This window comes from Mus pahari, chromosome 3, assembly GCF_900095145.1.
Source record: "Mus pahari chromosome 3, PAHARI_EIJ_v1.1, whole genome shotgun sequence".
Classification (NCBI taxonomy): domain Eukaryota; kingdom Metazoa; phylum Chordata; class Mammalia; order Rodentia; family Muridae; genus Mus; species Mus pahari.
The window spans coordinates 163,950,271-163,963,488 of NC_034592.1; the positions used below are offsets into that span (position 1 = coordinate 163,950,271).

General features: G+C 52.2%; 2 protein-coding genes across 5 annotated transcripts in view; one reads left to right on the forward strand and one right to left on the reverse strand.

The window, feature by feature from the left end:
- Window positions 1-770: 770 nt before the first annotated feature.
- Window positions 771-2,585, reverse strand: Sox18 (SRY-box transcription factor 18). Its single transcript, XM_021193777.1, has 2 exons — window positions 2,133-2,585; window positions 771-1,948 (listed from the first exon to the last, which is right to left on the reverse strand). The coding sequence occupies exons 1-2, from the start codon at window positions 2,470-2,472 to the stop codon at window positions 1,155-1,157; spliced, it is 1,134 nt and encodes a 377-aa protein (XP_021049436.1). The 5' UTR covers window positions 2,473-2,585; the 3' UTR covers window positions 771-1,154.
- Window positions 2,586-11,221: 8,636 nt separating this feature from the next.
- The window catches only part of Tcea2 (transcription elongation factor A2), a 7,989-nt gene continuing 5,992 nt past the window's right edge, over window positions 11,222-13,218 (forward strand). Inside the window, exon 1 of one of the 4 annotated variants that reach the window (XM_029536519.1) lies at window positions 11,222-11,654. In XM_029536519.1, the coding sequence (XP_029392379.1) occupies window positions 11,541-11,654 (114 nt within the window). In that variant the 5' untranslated portion in view covers window positions 11,222-11,540. The remainder of the gene's footprint in view (window positions 11,655-13,218) is intronic. The other 3 variants (XM_021193804.2, XM_029536517.1, XM_029536518.1) reach the window with 3 other exon arrangements.

Here is a 13,218-nt window from a genome sequence, read left to right on the forward strand (position 1 = left end):
ATGCTAGGTGTTTCACACTCCATGTGGGTGAATCTTGGAATCAGCCACCATTGAAGAACATATGGAAATCTGTGGCAGGACAGGCTTCTCCTTCAGAAGTGGGCTTTCCTGATTAAGGGGACTAGGTAGATATTCAGTGTTTATATGTGTGTGCAGGAGCTATCTCCAGGGTGATTTTGCCATCCCTTTCTAGATGCATGTTTGTCTAGTAAGGGACTTTGAAAAATAGATGGTCCAGAGAGAGGGCCCCAGTCTTCTGGGAAGGAGTCCAAGCACTGCCTCTGTAATAAAGCTCAAACTAGGGAACTTAAGGGGACTTTTATGCATCTCTGATCTCTGCCATTGAGTGATGCTTATAGAGAATAGGCCCGGAGTGCAGCTCTTTTCACACCACTATCTGAGGTATGTGATTCTTATGAGGTTTGAGCACTGCCTTGGTCACTAACCCTATGCCTAAGTCAGGTCCCCTGGGGGAGCAGAGTAAGTGTGACATGGTGCTGCCCCTCTTAGCAACTATCTGCTGGGATCTGGCAATGTATCTGTCTATACAGGTGTCAGCCCTGCAGTTCTCCCCAAATGAAAAATACTGTCCTGGGCAGTGCTTAGGTTTGCAGAAGAAAAACTGCAACTCGGGCTGGGGGCTGATGATATCTGGGAGCCCCACTGGAAGGATGGAGGGCAGTGGTGTGGCTAAGGCAAAAGCAAAGTAATCTCTGTCTGTGTTTATGGAAAACATTGTTCCTTATGCATGGATGCTAGTGATCATTGAAACCCTTTTAAAGAAAAAAGTTTAATTAAAAATTAAATATATTGTATATATATATATATATATATATATATATATATATATATATAAAGGCAAAGTAAAAAATACAGTCCCATTCTAGAAAATACATAGCAGAAAAGAATTAGATGATTCAAAAACAATCCTGGTAGAGGCAGCTAGCACGTCCAGGACCTGAGGTTCCTAGGGAAGGCCCAAAGCACAGGAACTCCCAGAAGGAGGTGTGTAAATGAGGGGGCGACAGAAGTGGCACCTTTAGGCCACCAGCTCTAAAGGCTGTTGCATACCCTAACATACATATGCGAAAGGAGGGAGCTGGCAACCCTGCCACTTGGCCACATGCAGAAGCGGTGGAGGACAAGGACAGTGTCTACCCTGAGATGCAAGCGCTGTAATAGACCGCGCTGCTGGCATCAGACAGCGCAGAAATGAGGCTGCTCTCCTCTGGACAGGACATGGCGCGCGGACCTAGTTTGGCCAGTGCCACGTGGTAGGGGAGTGTAGTGGCATCTGGTCGAGTCCGGCTGCAGTTGAGATACTGATCGAATTCGGTGAGGTCCACATCGGCCCAAAGGTCAGCGGTAGGCTCCAGTTGCTCTGTGCCCTCAAGAGACGGGGCCTCAGGTGGTGGTGACAGAGGATTGGGAAACGGGCCTGGAGTGCCCAGGGTGCCATAGTAGAGGCCCGCGAGTGGCGCGGCAGGCGGCGCTGTCCTGAGCGCTTCAGCCAGGGGCGCCCCGTAGCAGAAGCTCGGGTCCCGTGCCAGCTCAGGGGCATAGGGCGCCCGGAAAGCCCGCAGAGCGCAGTCCTCGGGCGCCAAAGGCGGTGGGAAGAAGGAGGCCTCGCCAGGCTCCAGGCCGTCCAGAGGCGAGCGCTCGGGCGTGGGTAGCCCCAAGCCATCGAACTCCGCACCCAGAGTGGGTAGCTCGCGGAAGGAGCGAGCTGACCCTGATGCTGCAGCGAAGGCCTCGGGCGGCGCAGACGGCTGCACGAGGCCCGGGAGCAAGAGGCCGGGCTCCAGCCTCCGGACCTTGCGCGCCTGCTTTTTGCGGCGAGGCCGGTACTTGTAGTTGGGATGGTCGCGCAAGTGCTGCACACGCAGCCGTTCGGCCTCTTCCACGAAGGGCCGCTTCTCCGCCGTGTTCAGCTCCTTCCACGCTTTGCCTGTAGGCGAAGGGAGCCTGTTAGTGGACCAACGTCGGGCGCACGACTAGCCAAACCATCGTGCGCCTTGGGCGCGTGGCGTGAAACATGGCATAGACCCCTGCGACCAGCCATAAAACCCCGAATCCCGACCCTCTCCCAAGTCCCCTCCCTCGCCGCCCCTCTAAACATTCGGGGCGCTCACCCAGCATCTTGCTCAGCACTGCGTTGTGCAGATCCGGATTTTGTTGCGCCAGTCGCTTGCGCTCGTCCTTCGCCCACACCATGAAGGCGTTCATGGGCCGCCGAATGCGCAACTCGTCGGCAGTTTGGCGCTCTCCGCGGCCAAAGCCATAGCGCCCTGATTCGGGGCTGCGCGGTGGGCTCCGCGGAAGGCTGGACGGAGAAGCGGGCGAGGTGGGCGAGACGTTGGTGACAGGGAGGCCGCGCGCCTCAGCAGCGGCCCCGAGTCCGGGGGCCCATGCACAGTCGCGGCGGGAGGGCGGGTCGTCCTGTGCGCCGTAGCCGGGCGGCGATCTCTGCATTCCAGCTGGGCAAGGCCTGGGCGGAACGCGGCGCGGGAGCGCAGGAGACAGTGGCGGGCACTGCGAAGCCAAGTACGGAGGTCTGACGGACGTCGGGTGGAGACACTGGGGACGTGGTAGCTTCGAGCCAGGAAGGCATACCAGATATAGAGGCATCGGGCCAATCCGCAGCAGAGCTGGCGGACCGGGGCGGGGCTGCCCCCCTCCGCGGTGGCTCCCTTTCTTCTTCCCGGCAGGATCCAGCTGAGGCCTCCCCAGCGCAGAGCCCCCCATCTGCGCCCACTGTCTCAAAAGAAGATACCCCTGTGTGGGAGAGAACTGCTGGTGTGGGCAAAGGCTCAAAAGGAGGGGTCCTCCAGGGTTTTCAGGTTTCAGAGCCGCGCTGGCACCCCATCCACAGAAACAGACCCGTGGGCAGTAATGATGGGAGGGGGCAGCGGCTTTAGATTGGATGAAGGAAGATTTTAGCACCAAGTTCTACGGACGTTACTTTCATCGCGTACTTTGGGAAAGGGAATGAGATTTGGCGATGTTGTTGCCCCTTCTTGTGGGTTGACCCTCCCAGATGCTGAGCTCTGCTAGGTAGTTCTAACGCCTTTCCCTAATTTTGTCGTGTAATTCTGTCGTTGCGTCTTTTCTCTCTCTCTCATACCCAAACTCTGGGACAAAGCAGAAGAACTGGCCCTGGCCCACAAAGAAAAGGTAAACTGGTGAACACAGGGCATAGCCAGTCCCTGCTCCTCAGAATCTGTGTGTGGCTGCTGTTTCCCTTCCCGGGCCAGACAGCTATCCCAGGAAAAGACAAGAGCGTGAGCAGGTGAGGCAGAGGAAAACTGATTTTCCAAAGGAGCCCTCATTCATTTTCTCTTTTTATCTGTTCAACCTTTTTACTAGGAAATGATCTGGGCCCTAGAAACTGATGGCTTTCTCCTGAGAGCTACCCCCTTTGCACTGCCAAGAGTAACTTCATAGAGGAAAATCCAATGTCCTGGGCAGCTGTTCGTGACAAGTCAGAAACTCCATCTACAGGTACCCTGAGCACTCTGCAACCTTCCCTGTCATGTCAGGATATCCCACCTTGAGCATTGAAAGAGAGCTTGTGTGGCTTCTGATCACACATACAAGTCCTACAGAACCCTGCACTGCCCCTGAGTAGTCCCTTACTTTCTGAACACTCTTGCCATGGAGAGATCCCAGAGTCCCCCAGAGTTCCTCAGACTAAAGGGTGATGAATATCATCACTACCTGATATTTTGTCATGATATGGTAATAAAAGGCACATTAGAGGCCCTGCACCTGCTGCAGTGGCATGAATTCTGAGTAGTGTGGAAGCACTGGAGCAACTCAATTTCTCAAAAGGCAGGCAGTGATGTAGACACCAAGGTGAAATGCTTTCAGGACCTTGCCAGTGGTCAGGTCTAGGTAGGTAGGTAGGTAGTCTGAACATCTGGTATAGGAGGATGGTGAGTGAGGACATGAAGAGCTATGTGAAGATTTTCATTTTGAGAATGGACACAAAGAACTAGAGGTAATGGCTGGAGCATGGGTCAGTGGTACCGTGCTTGTCTGGCATGCAAAAGGTCCTATTTTCCTTCTTCAGTACCACAAACAAAGGACCAGAGCTCTCTGATATAGCCTCACTTCCATCACTTTTTGTCAAAAACCACCTTTACTCCATAGCTGTGGGTACAGGCTGAGGTCCCCAGAGCCTGACTTAGCCAGGGAAGTAGCTATTTTGAGATAATGTACACTGGGGCTCTAGAAAAGGATCTTCAGAGTCCTGAAGCCCCTGTCTGCCACAGCCCCGCATATTGGGGTGGGCTTGGAGTTCTGTGATAGCTCAGAATCAGCCTCCTGCTCTGAACAGAGCATCCAGCATTACCTCATTGTTCCCCTCCATGACCCTCCTGCAGTCACCCCTCCTGGCATCAGCTAATGACCCTCCTCTTAGTCAATCATCAGGCTGTTATACCCTGTGAGCTGGGCAAGAGCCTGCTGAGTGCTCCCTTTTCTCTGTAGGGTCAGGCTAACCCTCATTGCCCACTGCTTAGTAACAGTGATGCTGGCAGCTCCCACCCTCCTTCCAGATGGGACAACAATGGGGGAGGTGACTTCAGTCTGCCAGCAGGGTGGCCCTGACCCTACAGCCCCAGGGCTGGAGAGACTCCCCAAGGCTGTACAGGGCTGCTGTGGGTGTGGCCAGCTATGTTAGGAGAGTGACATTCCATGTGAATGTCTGTGTCTGTGTGTGGTCTACATGTGTGTCTGTGTCAGGTTCCCAGGGTGTGGGGTGAGGTAGCTCCTAGTGCTAGAGGCTGGCTAAGTCCTTGGGAGTTAGACACGATGGACTCTCCTATAAAGGGATAGGAACTCAGGGGTTGAGGACTGGAAGTCCTACTCAGGAAAAAAATGTCCTCAGCATTCAAAGAAGGGATGGATCCCCAAGGTTTCTTTGTTAGATGAGCAGCCCTGGCTTTGGCCAAAGGGAGGAAGGAAATTCTGCTGCTGGAACCCCACTTCAGGCTACTTGGTTCTAACCCCAGCCCCCAGAAAGCTGGGATGGTAGAGCAAACCTTTTCTGCCAGCATGGGGCTAGCTTAGGTGCCAAGTGGACCCTATGCTCCTATCTTCCCTGCTTACACCTACTCCCCTTCCTTAGCCTTCCTGGACCCCAGGCCTCTGTGAGGCCTGCAAAGGATTCTGGGTAGGTCCCCTTGGTGGCTATGGTGGGGGACTGGCTTGGCTCTGCTCCGCCTGGGGGTGGTGAGACCTCCCAAGCACTGACTGGGCACAGACCTCCCAGGCTCCCACCAGACAGCTCTGGCTGCTGTACAGCAGTGAGGCTGGGACCAATTACATAGTCCTGCAGGGCTTGGACCCTCCCACTCCCAAAGGGTGGGGTGGGGTCCCTGTCTGAGGGCAGTGGAGCTCCAGGTGGATGACTCTTCTTCGCTAGCAGCCTTCTGGTTCAGACCCTCCTTTATGCACACCATTCTTGGCTCCAAATCTTGCTGGCCTCCCAGTCTCTATTGGCTGGATTTGGGGGAATATGAAGAGAGGGTCAATCTTTACTTCTATGCTGGGGTCACAGCCTTTAGCAGAGTATGATGCCTTAGACAATCAGGCATATGCGACTCTCGGGTTTGGTTTAGATGAGCTAGGCCCTAGCCTAACAGATCCTTCAGCTCTTTGTTCTCTGTCCTGGGATGATGCATTCTGCTAGGTTTCTGAAACCCTTCTTTTGGGAAAGGGCATATTTAGGAGACAGGGGCTGCCTTGGTTTTATGGGTAAATGCAGCAAGCAATATGAATGGGTGCATAAATGTGTAGAAGTAGTTTCAAATGTTGGTTTCTTGGTAAAGTTCACAGGTCCAGTTCCCAGTCATGGAGCCAAAGAGTCCCATCCAGAGCATGGTGGGAGTGGGAATGTTGGGATGAATGGGTGTTAGGCTGTTGGAGGGGTGACATGTACAGCTCAAGTGGTAGCGGTTGTAGGTTAAAGAATGATGGACACTCGTGCGGTTGTGTAGAGATGGCTTGACTCTCATTCATTCTGTGCCCTTTGGCCAGGAGGGCTGGGTGGGAACAGTAGGAATGGGGGAAGCAAATCAACCTATTACTGCAGGGTCACCATGGATAATGGCAGACCAGAGTGCTATGGAGATTTGGGAGCAACCTATATGCAACGGAGGGGCTTCTGTGGGTGGGCCAGAGGTCAGATATATTTTGAAGGATATTTCAGAATTTCAGAGTTATAATACTGTGGTGAGCACGTGGGTTTTCAGGGTGTTATCATAGGCACTGTCCACTTTTAGGGTCGCTGGATGAGACCTGGGTGGTCTGTCAGAGAACAGGATGGGGCTGCTGTTCATCATTTTGAAGTGTTCTGGTCCAGGATGGCTGCATGGTCAACTTGTGTCCTTCATAGTAGTCACCTATGGTGTCTGGGCCTCTGCAGCAACACAGGGCTCCTGCTCTGCAGGGACTCCATGGGAACCTGGCTGGGCTGCTGGGCTACTCATGGGTTTCCGTGGCGACAACAGGGCGGAGCCAGGAAACAGCCGCTCAGGAAGGAAGGCTGGCCTTCGGGCCAGAGAGAACCTACTGGGCGGAGGAGGCGCCAGACATTCTGTCCAGTTTCCCCAACCCCTGCTGGCCGGTACTCTCGCCCATTCCGTTGGCCTCACCCACGGCCCCGCCCCCACACCTCAGGACTGCCGGTCTTTACATAAATAGTTATTTTTTTCCTCTCCTTGGTTGCCTGGCTTGGGTCTGTGGATGTTGCTGTCTTTGTTCTCATGAGTGCTTCGGTCCCCTTGGTGGTACTTTGCCTACAATGTGGGCTAACTGCAGGCAATCACAGTTACTTAGGTTACTGGAGCGTGGTATCCATCCCGAATGTCCTGCCATGTTAGGCTGGCCCCTCCCTGCTTTGACAGATTGGGAAATGATGATAAAAGGAGACTAAAGAAGAGAAAAACATCTCCTCTTCCTCCCTCCCCTCTCTTCTTTTTCTACCTCTTTCTTTTTCTCTTCCTCCTCTTCTTTGTTTTTTCGAAAAAGGGTTTCTCTGCATACCTCTGGCTGTCCTGGAACTAGCTCTGTAGATCAGGCTGGCCTGAAACTCAGAGATCCACCTGCCTCTATCTCTCAAGAGCTGGGATTAAAGGCATACACCACCACTGCCTGGGTATTTTCCTTCTTTTTTTAAAAAAAAATGTTACTGGACTAGGCATGGTTGCCTGCCTGGTGTATGAAGTGAGTTAGCCAGGACTAGGTAGAGGCCTTATTTCAAAAACAAACAAAGAAACAAAAGTTAAGATGGCTCTGGAACTCTGTGTAACTCAGGTTGGCTTCTGCCTTCTGAGTTATTGGATTGTAGGTGTAGTACCACACCCAGCTTCGTATGTTTGTTTTCATCTTTGTTTTTTTTTTTTTTTTTCTTCTCCTTTTTCTTTTCCTGACTGTTGACAAGTAGCTTTGGGGGGAACCAGCTGGCTATGTTTAGGGACTTCCACTCTCCTTTGCTCAGAGACAGAATTCATTATTTTGGTACTGAGCCCCCTGCTGGCACCAGACTGTCTTTTGAGATAGGAAATTGGAAAAGAACAAACAACTCCAATCCTTGCTGTAAGATGTTTGTGTTCTGGAGTAGAAAGGTTAAAAATCAATAAATCCACAAATAAGCCAATATCAAGAGTACTGGGTATGAAAATGGGGCTATATCAGTATCTACACCCTATTTTTTCATGAGTGGTTTTTGAGCTCAAACCTGAAAGAAACGTGAAGAAAGCATCCAAGTAGTGTGCTATCTATGCAGATGGGGAGCTGTTTAAAGCCACTGAAGAAAAAAAGGGAGCAGGTGTATGTATGGAAGGGCAGGGGTGAAGCATGAGGATCAAGAGGCCCAGTGGAGCTTGGAAGGATCTTGCTTTTTCCTATGAATGAGATCTGGGAATACTTTTCAGTGACTTAGTATCCTACTGGTCCGGCATAGCTTTGCTTCTGCAGTGGCTTAGCTATGATTGACTTGGTCCAGGCTGGTCTTTGCAGGATGGCAGAACAATTCCACAGGTTTGCTGCCTCTGAGTCAGACCTTTATGCTTCATCCATTGCCTCTGACCTCATGGCTGCCTGGGGCTCCTCAGGGTAGGAGGGTGGAGTGGCCGCCAGGCTGGCGGGCTGGCAGGGGAGGGGGGCAGCATTTCTGGGAATTGTGTCAGGGAAGCACATTGTTAGAGAAAGCCTGCAGCTAAGGCCTCACTGGCCTCTAGGGGATGTCTCCTGCCTCCCTAACACTGCCTCTGGGGGAGGAAGCTGGGTCCTGGCCAAGCTGTGGGGTGGTGGGGGACTTTCCAAGCAGACATTTCCATAAGCTTATGGCTCTTCCCATTCTGTAGTCTAGGAGAATGAGGCTCAGAGAGCTCGAACCCATCTACACAGACAAAACCAATATCCACATGCCTAGCTTCCACTTTCTACCTCATAATACTAGAGACCCTTTTATCTGTCACTGGTCACTGCCTTGTCTGACCACAGAAGCCAGTGTCCAAGGAGGGCCTAAAGTGGGATTGGCTGTGGTTGTAGATCCACAGAGCCCAATGGTGAAGACCTGCAACCCCCAAGATAGGCAGAGGACTTGAGAACTGCATGCAGGGGAGGGACTATCATATGTTGACAAGGATAGGACCTCCTGGAGCTTAGGATGCCTCCCAGTCTGTGATGATTGGAAAAGAAACAAGGGACTCCGTGTGAGCTTGGCAGTGTGAGTCTTCCCACCCACCACTGCCCTGCCTTGGCCAGAGGGGAAGCATTCAGGCCACCACTGGGGTCAGGGCCAGCTCTGGGCAGTCATGGATGGGGGGCAGGGATCACAAATAGAAAAATAAATGGCTTGGGCTTCCGATGTTTCCTGAACTGAGGAGGGGGAAGGGCAGGCTTTGGGTCAAAGGTGCAGTTGGCCTGGTGGGGCAGACCCTGGGGATGTCCCATGATCCTACCTCATTAGAACATTGCCTGCCCTTTTCAGACTTCAGGCTGGGGTATCTCTATCCCAGGGTCCCTAGGATAGGGCTATGTTGCTCACTGAGGACTCTTGAAGTTGGAGATCCACCTCAGGGGTAGAATCTTAAGAAATATTGGGAGTGTGTGCCCCAGGAAGGTTGAGTGCAAAAGCCATTGGTGAACTGTTAGATACCTCATCTAGGTGTTCTGGGAACTTGGGAAAGCCCCCAGTAGTAGACTGGACAATAGGCAAGGCTGTCTCCCAGAAGCCTTCTTTCCCACCTGGTATCACATTGTCCAAGAAACTTCCTATCTCTAAACCAGGCAGGTGTGTCCTCCACCACCTTCAGAAGGCTAGGGTAGAGGACAACACCACATTGGAGTGAACACCTGGGTGAATCTATGGTCTAGATGTTTGGTGGGGAGGTTCCACTGAAGATAAAGCTCTGAAAGTCAGCAAGGTGTATGGGGGTGGGGTGGGGCGGGGAAGAATCTGGGGTGGGAGGTGACTTTTCTGATCAAGGGCCAGAGGTTGGACTTGGAGCTCTTGTAGGGTCTGGGATCAGGGCTTTTTGTTTGTTTCTGAAACATGTCTCTCATATACATATCTGAGGATAACTTTCAACTTCTGGTCTTCCTGTCTCCACCACCCAAGTGCTGGGAGTACAGGCAGGTACCTGTGATGCCTGGTTTGTATGCAGTATGGTGGATTGAACCCAGGGCTTCCTACATGCTAAACAAATACTATCAACCGAGCTTTCCAAGGTTGGAATTTTCTAAGGCTGAAATGTGGAAATATCTGACTGGTAAGTACCAACCCCACAAGTGAGGACCCCTCAGGATTGAACACACCTTTGATCTGGCTTCTTTGTGACATAACTCTCCTGCTGGTGATCTACTGGATTTTCCTCAGGAAAGAGCCTGTTCTCCTCGAGCAGATCTGTGGGTGCCTCCTGCCACCTACAGGCTGCTGTTGCTCATCGTTGGGGCCAGTCAGAGCTGGGACTACTTAGTAGGCAGTCCCTTGATGGGGTCAGTCATTAGCCAAATACAGCATGGCTGAAGGCCCTGTGGTTCTTACTGCCTGTGTTGTGGTAGGGTCCTGCAAGCATTAATTTAGTACTCAAACTCAGGGTTCCCTTTCTCAGAATTTGTTTGTTTGGGTTTAGCTTAGAGCAAGGGCCCAGCTCCCAGTAATGAGCAGAATGAGAGGTGGTATGAAATTAGTGAGCTGGGTCCAGCCATCACTGCACCTCTGGAAAAGCTTTGTTGCCTTCAAGAAGTTCCATGCCTTTTCCTTATGGTAAAGATGTCATAACTGATTAAAACAGTCAGCTTAGGTCATTTGTATATGTGATTTGCACTTTGGCCTCCTATTTACAAAAAATTCAGACTGACTTTTAGTACCAGCACACCTGCCACCATCTATAGGACAGAAAAAGAACAGAGTACCTTTCTCCCTTTCCTGGGCGTGGTTATGGTCTTCCTGAGGTACTGCCTCACTCAGTGCCTGATTGCCTCAGTACCCTGCCCTGTTCTCTGTAAAACGTGAATCGGATGATCCTGATCGCAGCCTCTGTCATTGTCACTTCACAGGTTGGGAGACTGAGACATAGAGCAATGTGTAGACCTTGGGATTTATACCGTTAGGTTGACTTCAGAACCTGTTTTTTTTTTTTTTTTTTTTTTTTTTTTCCGAGACAGGGTTTCTCTGTGTAACTCTGGCTGTATTGGAACTAGCTCTGTAGACCAGGCTGACCTTGAACTCATAGGGATCCGCCTGACTCTCTGCCTCTCGAGTACTGGGATTAAAAAGGCATGAGCCTCTATTGCTTGGCCAAAGCCTGAATTCTTGTGGAGAAACCGTTTCAGAGTCCCGGGCCACCCGCGCAGCGGCAAGGAAGCCCCAAAACTGGGCTTGGTACCAAGTGAAGCGTGTGGGGTGAGCCGAGAGGCTCTAGGAAGTGGAGGCGATCTAAGTGCATTAGTGAAGGCGCGACGGGACGCCAGGGCAAGCGGCTCAGATGGGTTGAGATAAAGACCCGAGCGCAGTAGGGTTGTGCTCCTCCCTCCTCTAGGTCCACCCTCTCCCTGGCATTCGGTGGGCACGTGGGGCCGTGGTCCGGCGGAGGTACCTACGGAACTACCTTTTCCAGCGGGCCTCAGGCGCAGGCCGCGCAGTCGTCTGGGAGTTGTGGTCCCGGGGGCGGAGACTCTTTTTTTTTTTTTTTTTTTTAATTCTGCGGCACGCGGCCGCCAGGCGGAGGTTTGGACCGCGGATCTAGGCGGCGGCGGCCGAGGTCAGGCCGGGCGGCGCAACCGGCGCAACCCGCCGCCACCGAGGTAGTGATGGGCAAGGAGGAAGAGATTGCTCGTATCGCCCGGAGGCTGGACAAAATGGTGACCAGGAAGAACGCGGTGAGGGGCGCGGGCCGCCAGGACCCTGGGGCCCCGCTCCGCGGAGACCGTCTGAACCTACCCTCGGGCAGTGATACCTAGCCCAGTCAGTCGAGACCCCTTGCCCAGGCCCGCCCTCCACCCTGTCCTGGGACTGCCGCTTCGCAATGGACGCCGCGTTGACCGAAAGCTACCCTCTGTTCGTCGCCCAGCGGTGGCCGCGGGCGTCCTTGGCCCAGCCGTTGTTGTCTCCCCTGTCTGCCCCCACCCTTCAGAACCAGGTTTCTCTAATAAATTTTTCCCCTGCTTAGTCAGGCCTCAGGCAACAGCAAGTCGGTTTGGGCAGACAGTTGAGCCTGTGGCGTTGAGACCCGAGGAGACTGATTGCCCCTCGCCTGGCCCCTGGCCAGTGTGGGCTTGGCAGTCCAGCCTGCCTGCCGACCATGGTCACCTGCGTAGCCTTTCAGGAGCATCCTTAGGGGATGATGGCACCTGCATCTTGCCTTCCGTGGGTGGGAAGGGACTAGGAGGTGGCTTTAAGACTGAGTGACTCCAGAGCATCCGCGCACCGCTCCGAGGGCATCCCAGATAGTGGCTGAGTCATGAGTCTGTACAGCCTCCCCAGGACTGTGCTTGAAGTAGAAGGCGGCAGGACAGCTTTTGGGGATGAGCAGGATTGCTCTAGGGGTTAGAGGGCTGGGGTCTAAGGCAGGAAGTAGGTTAAGTGCCCACATATGCCTTTACACTGGAAACAGAACCCACTTTGCAATCACCTGGGCTGCAGAGGCCTGTTGGTGCTTCTTTCCGGTAAGAGTGTTAAAACACAAATGACAAACTTGGAACTGAAGGTAGCAGAGATAGGATGGGAATCCATAGGGAGACCCAGTAAGGATGGAAGGCCACAGGTAGGACTGTACAGTTGAGAAGGGAACCTGTAGAGGTCCTAGCTGCCTGAGAGGCTCCTTGGAACAGCTGGTGGTTTGTTTGGGTTTTCACTATGGGAGTGCAGGACTGTTGTGGATGCCTGCCCCTGGCTCCAAGGGTCAGGTCTTCTTAGGAAAGTCAGCCACCTCAGGGCTGATTGGTGTACAGCTTACTAACTTAGGGCCATGAAACAAGGCTGCAGCCTGAGCAGATAATTCACACAGATTGAAGGGTCAGCCCCAGCCCCTACCACAACTGGATGGTTTTCTCTGCCTCTTTGTGGCATATAAAGACATATAAAGCTCATAGTGGAAACTTGGACAGCAAACATAATAGTGTTGGGTGTTAGAAGAAAAGTCTGTCTTAGCTGTGGGAAGGAGGTGTTCGAATGAAACCTGGAAGTGGTAGAGAAGAGCAGCCTTAAGCAGAGTGAAAGGTTTACAGTAGGAACAAGAGGAGCCTGCCTACTCTTGAGGTTTGAAGAACAGAGCTTAAGCAGAGGAAGAATATCAGGGTTGTCTGTTACAATACCTAGGAGGAGGGTGGTGGCCAGTTTGGAAAAGAGATAAAAAGTGAGACTATGGGATTTGTAGGTGCTGGCTTTAAGAAAAACTTCCCTTTGTATATTTAAATGTATTTATTTTACATGTGCTATCATGGTGTGTGTAAGTTTGAGGACAACCCCCCCCCCCCCGGAAATTGGTTATCTCCTTCCACCATTTGGAACCTGGAGATTGAACTTAGGTTGTACAGCTTGTTGGCACCTTTACCTGCTGAGTCAACTCACCTGCCCTCTCCTTTGATACTGGGTATTGAACCCAGGGCTTTAACTTACCAAACAAGTGCTTTATCACAGCTGTGTCTACATGGCCCTCTTTTTACTTTTTTTTTTTTTTTTTTTTTTTTTTTTTTTTTTTTTTT

What these genes read in the sequence shown, in the direction of transcription:
- Sox18 (XM_021193777.1), bottom strand. Translation starts at nt 2,472, where the DNA reads ATGCAGAGATCGCCGCCCGGCTACGGCGCACAGGACGACCCGCCCTCC. An exon ending in AGTGCTGAGCAAGATGCTGG is followed by an intron (nt 1,949 to 2,132) that starts GTGAGCGCCCCG and finishes CTTCGCCTACAG; the next exon opens with GCAAAGCGTGGAAGGAGCTG.